Source organism: Neurospora hispaniola (genome assembly GCF_033458365.1).
Source record: "Neurospora hispaniola strain FGSC 10403 chromosome Unknown B0T23scaffold_1, whole genome shotgun sequence".
Lineage (NCBI taxonomy): Eukaryota > Fungi > Ascomycota > Sordariomycetes > Sordariales > Sordariaceae > Neurospora > Neurospora hispaniola.
Genome location: NW_026944406.1, coordinates 3,585,174 through 3,593,515, shown reverse-complemented (window position 1 = coordinate 3,593,515; position 8,342 = coordinate 3,585,174). Strand labels below are relative to the sequence as shown.

General features: G+C 50.0%; 2 protein-coding genes across 2 annotated transcripts; one reads left to right on the top strand and one right to left on the bottom strand.

Moving 5' to 3' along the window:
* Nucleotides 1-682: 682 nt before the first annotated feature.
* On the top strand, nt 683-1,853 carry B0T23DRAFT_370308 (uncharacterized protein). Its single transcript, XM_062836586.1, has 2 exons — nt 683-863; nt 977-1,853. Exon 2 carries the CDS (start codon nt 1,104-1,106, stop codon nt 1,503-1,505), a length of 402 nt encoding a protein of 133 aa, XP_062697253.1. The 5' UTR covers nt 683-863; nt 977-1,103; the 3' UTR covers nt 1,506-1,853.
* Nucleotides 1,854-7,262: 5,409 nt separating this feature from the next.
* On the bottom strand, nt 7,263-7,888 carry B0T23DRAFT_21758 (uncharacterized protein). Its single transcript, XM_062833672.1, has one exon. The coding sequence runs from the start codon at nt 7,779-7,781 to the stop codon at nt 7,395-7,397; it is 387 nt and encodes a 128-aa protein (XP_062697252.1). The 5' UTR covers nt 7,782-7,888; the 3' UTR covers nt 7,263-7,394.
* Between the last annotated feature and the right edge of the window lie 454 nt (nt 7,889-8,342).

Genomic DNA, 8,342 nt, shown 5'->3' with positions numbered 1-8,342 from the left:
AATTGAAGCGAGAGAAGGCTCCTCGGGCTATCGCGCGTTTCGATTGGAGGTAGTATGGTACCCGGGATGTGATGCAGCAGGATCTTCAACAGCACGTTTCACGGGTGAGGACCAATCATCTGGAGCTCACCCATGTGGTTGTAGCCGCGGCATTCCCAGAAGTTGACAAACAGGGAACTACGGCGCCATCTCCCTCCCTCCCCGTCTTCGATGCCGGGCACCCGGTCGCGAGGCCCTTGTCAATAACATGCGGCTGAGCAGTCCTGAATGTCTTCATGCCAATGGGGGGTTTTGACGCCTGATACAAGGTGTACCACTGCAAGGTATGTAAAGGATGCTGGTATAGTTTGGCCAAGTCGCCGAAACGGAAAACGGACAAGGTGGCCTCCAACGCGACTCGTTCCTCGCCGAGTCTTGGTTTTGATATTCTCACATCCGTCAAATACCTTCATCCGTTGTCTCAGATTGAGTGACGAGGGCCAGCGAAACATTCCCTTGCGGAGCCAAATTCACATCAGCAAGCAGCCGATAGCGCTTCTTTCGGATACGACCAACTTTGGCAGCACTAATTAGCTGAGCAGCACGCCAACGGCAGGTTTCGACCGAAGTTGCTGCCTCCTAGCATAGAAGTCAAGGCAGCTGCTGCTTGCTTCCTGTAGTAACTTTATCTTCACACCGATGGATTTAATTGCCGGGTACGTACATACACGATGCAAGGGCTGACGGTGGCCCGTTGGTACCCGATAGCTTCACACATACAGATCATTTCCGCCTCACCGACATTTTGTTACAGCAGCCTCTGGCTTTTGTGTTTAGCGCCAGAATGTTGGTTTATGAGGCCATGACTGAACGCCGAAGTTTAGGTGAGCACCACGAACCCAATTTTCCAGCAAATAACCAGTACGAGACGCAGCACTGGTTCGTTACGGGAGCGTGCCATGAGTGCTAACTATTCCGCACTTCCATTTATCTTCAGATGCCAAGAAGTATGCTGCGCCTCGTGTGAACTTTACGCCGCAAATTTGATAAGCACGCCTCGCAACTTTCGACGCTTTCAAGCCTTGAATCCAAATGATAATAACTACGTATGACGGATAGTACCGATGATCAGTGCCTGGGTTCTGAGTGGCCACCGTTTGATGCCAGGCCAGAGGTGTCAAGCACGGCGCTTAACAAAGTCAGCCGCCCCCGGCCGACCGGCCGGCATGTCGACACCTCCTGCTATCGGACCACGATTGTTGGCGCCGCACTCACTGGGCTGTCGTCGGTTGCCCCTTGCTCCGGGTCCGCGACAAGACCGACTCGGATACCAGACACCGCAATTGACCGAAATAACCCTACTACTGCTTGTTTTCTTTGATGTCAGATTCATCCTCCCCAAACACAATCTAGCGGATCGGGGAAAGCACCTGCATGCCGGAGCGCCAATGTGGCAGACGTGGCTGGCAAGCTTAGCGTACCACTCAACAATTGGCGTAGACTGGCAAGTTCCAGCATGCGGATGACTTGCAGCGGATGGCAAGACAGTACAGGCCTCTAAACTTCAATACCAGAGATACTCGCGACATTAGCAACCGTCAATCTCCTCTTTTGAGCGGCGGGCAGGGCCGAACGCGGCGCTCCGTAAAGCCATCATATGCTAGCCGATGTGTCTGTCCACATTCAGTTAGTGAACACTCGAAGACATTGCCCACCACTCCAACTTGCGAGCGTTTCGATAATGCATAGAATCGGGCTTGCCCTGTAAAGTATATGCTCTGCCCAGCGCCCAAAGAGGGAATTGACGGTTGCCAATCTCGCAAGTATCTACGGTAGCCCTAGAAAGTGCAGTAGCCGGTGAAAAACGACACGAATGAAAACGAGAAACAAACAAAAAAGAAAGAGAGAAAAGAAGGCGGTATATTCTTGCTAGTAGGTAAGTATCTGCACAATTCGGCAGTCACTGTGCGTCACACACTTCCAGTTGGGCTTCCGCACGGTGGTGGAGCGTTGAATGCCTTCGAATCCCAACAAGACCGTTTAATTGATTGCCATGAGGATCAGCCGTCCCCGCACTGATTCAACGACCACGCGCGTTTCAAGTCGGCCGATCTCCTGTACGAAAACCCCTTCACAAGAGGAGTAAAAACAAGGCGTTGACAACAAACCGGGTTACCTGCTATGCCTCTGTCATCCAGAAACGGCCATGCTAGTTAGACAGTACATTGCATGGTAATATACGAATTACTGTTTCGTCCAGTACCTAGAAGCTGGCTGTGGAATTTCTACAACTGATATATCAGTTTGGTTTTTGTCAAAAACGCTTAAACCCCTAAACGTCGAGTTCCCCACTCGTTGCGTTATTGTTAGAAAAGGTGATCAATATTCTATTGATACCCCTGATCTAGATCTCCTGAATGTCGGATACTCCTTGTCCGGGCCAATAATGTTTGGCATTGTTACGCTTGGATCTGGCGATGGAAGCTTCGTCTTCGAACCAGCCATACCAGACCGCCGGGCCTTCACTTACACTTTGGCGATGCAGACAGGTTCTAGCAAGACGGCGGAAAGACAAGAAGCACAATCCAAACATGGTTATGATCTCTCCACCATGTGGAAGTCTGTTGTAGGTGCTTCGGTGGTTACATTGTAGTGATCCCGCGTTAGTCCGTTTCTAGATACAGAGTGTCCTTCTTTGACAAGGCGAAATTACACCTGCCCCAAACATGTAATCAGCTTCTGTCTTCGAGCCTTGTCTACCTACGGATTATCTCACGGCACCCCATTTTTAGGTGCGATGGCGAGACCGTGTGCACTACTTCGATTAATATTGGATCTACTCTGATTCCATATTCCCTTGATCTTCGGTGCCTTAACTGCTACCGCGCTCTATATTCGGCATCCGTGTAAGAACAAGTATCATATCTCCTATGCTCTCTCTAGCTCTCTCAACTTTGTCTACCGTCACTTACATCCCATATCTGAGAGCAACTGTCCCCCAACCCACTACACTAGAGTAACAAGAACATTGTGGGAAGGAGACGGGCTATCCCGTCGTTACAGGTGGGGTTTTATGGATCCGCCATGTGACTCTGCCGTTGCGAATGTAGTAGTCTCGAGACTGTGCGAGTTTTCAGACGAACAGAAGACACCTTACTAGGTGCCTACCAGAGATGGATTGCTTTTGCGACTCATCATGTCTATCACTGTACATTAATAGTATTCCTTACGATAGAAAGGAAAAAAAAAGAAGGAAAAAAAAAAAGACGACAATGTCCTCACCCATGCCGGCGTTCCTCTCACTCTCTTTGTTTTACCTCCCGCGCTATTCGACTTACGGTACCTCATATGGATGGATGTTCCAATCAATCAATCTAAATTTGTATTTGATTGCCTTCTGTTCTCTTCCTTTCTTGAGTGCTTAGCCGCTTAGGTAGCCACTCTATTCACGAGAGACGCTAAGAGCCACTACTGCATGAACACAACAGCTGCAATCGATCTCTTTCCTTCAGGCACACAGAAGGCTCCGGCGAAATCAAAAGCAAACGACCGTGAACTCGTGATCGCCTCAGCCCAACGGGGTTGGGAGAAAATGTCCGCCCGTTTGCAACTTGTGAGGAGGGGTCTCGGGCCTGCAAAGCTACCTACCTAAGCGAGGGACGACGGCTGAGTGCAGATAACTACGGGTGATGGTATGCAGCCATCGTGGACGGCGTGTAACAGGGTTCAGCGCTGTTTTAACAACAATGACCTTCCCTATACCGGAAACGGGGGGCACGACAACAACAAGCAGGCACGGGCAACCTTCATGCCCCTGGACCCGTCCATGCGCTCCTTTGGGCAGTGGGATCCGGATGGATGCCCGTGAGGGGGCGGGAGCGCCCGCTGAGGTACGTGCAGCATCTCTAAAATGATATGCAGCTTGCAGCTGCATCTGATGATGCCCCTGTTCCTGATTCGATGGCGTTTTGTTTCCTGGGCTTGCTCACTCGCAGTACGCAGTGAAGTATTCCGTATCGGCACATGGTCCCCTACCGTACATCGCGAAGGCTTTTGTTTCTCTTGAGTTTTCGTCGGGGCTGACGCGATGCTAGAGTCTCAGTGACTCCATTGGCAACATAGGACACGCTATCCGAGGAACATGAGCATCGAGCAGAGCTTCGGCACGACCGTCACAGTATCTTAGGCTTCGGACCTGGAGTTGTTGATCAACCACCTCCCCCCAGGATTGGAGATGATGGGATCGCGCTGTTCCTCTGGCGTCGGCGTATCCGAGGAGTTTGAAAGAAACTGCGACTCTGCAAGGCAACACAAACTTCAGTCAGAAAATCAACCACAGGAGGGATGAGCGGGGGTCATTTCGGAAGGGTAGTATGGATCGAAGCTTGGCGCCCAGAGCTACTTAGGAAGGCTCACCACCACTACCCCTAAGTAGTCCGGCGATCTGGATAGCAATAACATGGAACCTCCAGGTCCCCTCCGTCTCGCGGGAGGTGCCATAACTTAGGTTCTCACAGTATTTTGGCCGAGTTAATTTTAGATACTGCCTCATCATCCTACGCCTATAGCACATGGCCTGATGGGCGGGAACCTGGTGCAAAGTAGTCAGCACCGCGACAGCTTCTCTCACTTCATCCTTTACCCCCCACGAGATGGCAATTTGAGTCAAAGAAGATCGCTTGTGTAAGAGAACATATAAGGTAGCTGTGTCAAGCGGAACTTCTTCCACTACATTGGAATAGCTGTCAGCGTTTTCATGTCGACTGTAACCAAGAGCTATCCCGTTGACTCAAGCAGAAAATGTAACTTTTCTCGGTCCCAATTTCGTCCGCCCTCCCCCCCTTGTCATATACCCTTGCCTTTTCCTCTGAAAACTACATACCTATCCAACGGGTAACTACCTGACATCATTAGTTGTTTTGATGGATCATGCAAATTCCACCTTGACGAGACCCTTTGAGGAAACACTGCAGCATGTTGATACGCTCCGCAGACTGCTTTGGTCGACCTGCTTCTCGTTTCTACCATACTATTGCCACCAGTGTTGTGCTCATCGGAAGACGGCAGGGACGGATGCGCTGGGGGCACCGGGTACAAGTCCGGCGCCGGCCGGGCGATTACTCAACGATCAATGCTCAGGCCGTGTTCGTTGTGGCAGTAGTGCAGTAAGGGGATCTCTTCTAACCCTAACCCAAAGCTTCTCTGCCACCAAAAGGATGCTTCCGTTACTGTACTACTGCCGGAACGAACACGGCCTAACTGTAATAGGCTCCTTGAAAGACGAATGAATCATCGGTCTGTCTATCGACGACAAGCACGTTTTTTCAACCAAAAGAATTGCTGGTTTGATCGTTGAACAAGTCAGGTATGCACGTGAAAACGGCGATGTCGGTTGATAAACACATGATCAAGGTAGGAATCACCTCTTAGAAGCCAGATACCTAGAGGTATCTTGCCAGCTTGTGTACTGGTTACCATCCAGTACCAGTTCATGGTTGAGTTACCTCCTAGATGCTCTATGAAACGGCTCAAACGAAGCGAATAGCAACAGCTATTGTGCACAGAGCAGATGACTTTACTTTAAACTTGGTTATACACCACGTCGTGATAGAATTAACAACTTGATTATGCCTCATGCTGTTTATCGCCTGTAGCACCGACTGTTCTCTACATGTCTATAGCAAAGCTTTTTAAACGTCAAATGTCAAGTCTCTTTGCTGATAAAGAACAACCTTAATCAAGATAGAGGTAGAGTCTATTCAGTCTAAAACCTTCTAGAAAAGAGTGCCCGCCCTCTGGTTGGTGGGTGGCGTGTGGGGCAGGCGACTGCGTTTCGGAGGTTCAGCAGGTTTAGGGTCTAAGACTACCTACAATCGACAGGTATATCTGCTTGGAGCTGCAACTTGGAACTTTTTCTTCTTTCTTTTTCTATTAGAATGGTCCGACAGCTTCACTTCCTCTTTGCATGCGTGAAACTGGCAAGCATTTCCCCCATAAAATGCCCGCGTCAATTCAGCACAGTCCGGAACGGCAACCTCCGGCATTCAGTGAAAAGTGATGGAGTAGGTAAGTGCTCCGCAGTGAGTGGTGTGCAGTGGACGGGAACAAAAAGAACGGAGCTCGGAGCCCATAGGGTGCGTAGTACCTCTACGTAAAATTTCGTGGCCTGCAAAATTTCACTCCTCCGTTTTGAGAGCTGGAGGAAAGAAAAGGAAAACTTCGGAGTAAGTTTCGTTACGTATTGAATCCCTGAACGGTGCTCGCGTAACTTATGCACAGGGGAGGATTACAGCTTTCGTTACATCCCTAGATCGTTACGTACATAAACCACCTATATTAACCCAGCGCGGAAGCCAAGCCTACAACCAAGCCTTTTAGTTCTCTTCTCTTTCCACCGACTTTACAAACCTTTGCCCGACGAGAAAGTCCCAGGGGGCAGCTCGACAAGAGAGAGTACTGTGGGAGGAAAAAATCAGAAGAACTGGAACCATACATATTAGACGGCCAGGTGATTAGCTGGTTCTCCAAGTGCCTACTTGATAGATAGGTAGGCTCCGTAGGTAGGTAGGTATACTACGTAGAAGATGCCTGCCCGTGTCTGCTTGGTCGTCGAATGCTATAGGGCTTTCGCAGTTTCAGTCCCGTCCCGTCCGCCAAGATGTTCCTGTGTTAACCCAGCAGCATCAGCTGGGAAAAGTGTGCATTCATGACGTAGTGGAAATAAATGCGTCGTGACATGCTACAGCACCTTTTCTTTGTCGTAATCGCGGTAGGAAATATGTACCAAGGATCTTAAATAACCCAACATGCTGAAAATTGAAATTAGGCAGGTGCGGTGCTCCATCCGCCGTTGATGCCAATATCGCAATATCGTTCGCTTTAGCTTCGACCGACGACGACAAAAATAACACACGATTGCATCTCATTATCACAATTGACTTTCCCCATCGTCAAGCTTACAGTGATCATGCGCGCAACTCCAGCAGATTTCGTCTGATGTTATCTTGGATTGTCTGACTTGCCTCATTAGAGGTACCTCCCCTACGTCCCTGTGCTCATCCCTATGATAAGTTTCATCGGCGCGAGGCGAGAATCGACATGATAAGCACAGGTAGCTATTGATATTCAAAAGTCATCCATGCGAGGATCATTGGAACGGGTACCTAGGTACTTGACCAGATGCCCCCTCAATCCCTTCTCTTCCCGGTCTTCTGTTCGTATGCTTATACGTTCGGGAAATACAGTGGCATTTGGAATTTATCTACAACGTCTGGTCGACGTGTACCGTATGAGTGCAATCATCGTACCCTTCCGCCACTAAACAGCACCTCGTGGCATCCCCCATTTCAGGCCATCCTTCTCCAACTCGCCCGCCAGCGAGGCTGACGATGCCAGTTGCCACATGCTGCCCATGTTTATTGTCCACATATGCTTCGCGGTGGACGGCTAGACAGCCCCAAACTACACAGCACCCGGGGAAATAATGCGCTTGTCGTTAGTCTGGACCCGCCACTGATTATCATGGGAATACCCTCTTTAGTCTCAGTGCTCTTTCCCCGGATGCCCGTGGCTGATCTAGTCGAGTCTTGCGAGCCTTGGCAGGTAACTCTGAACCCTTGAGACCCATCCTTCCTTATGCGTGTCTCGCTCATCATGAAATTCATTACAGGATTATCGGGAGGCGCCTCAGGTCCGATCCCTAGCTTTTCTCGAGAGGAGGTAGGTGATGACCAATCCGCTCCTTCCCTCTCCGGGCCCCCGGCCCCCCCTCTCCCACCCGTCATCAAAAGCCAGACTGCCATTTATCACGAGTCGTGGCTGCCCCTTTCGGCATCGCGCAGCTCACACGCAGAGACAGATGATCTCGGCTACCAGCTTACCTTACTAAATATCACATATTATCCGTATACCGCCTGTCATTCTGCCTGATTTGGCGATGTCAAGGCCAAAGTCGGCCCGCAACAACGACAGTAGGCTCTCAGGCGTAGGCTGGGGTCTGATGGAATTGGTTAGATATGTTTGATCATGCTCTTTCCCATAGCCCAAAAGTACACCTACGCCGTCGATGGGCGACATGCTGTCCGTATATGCACGAGCATGCGGTCAACTCCAACGACGGACCACGACTGACGATGTTTCTTTTTCTTTTCCTTTTTTTCCTTTTGGGAGGGTCTTCAATCCGGGGTACAGTACGAACGGGAGTGGTAGGTACCTAGCATTGCTGCACTCATCGAAGAGATCTTATCAATATTGAGCTTGCGTTGGACATTTCCAGCCAAGTCGTTTTATCTCGACATAGCATCTTTTCGACCAGACAATCACGAATCACCGTCATAATTGCAGGAAGGCGCCAAGGAGATGCT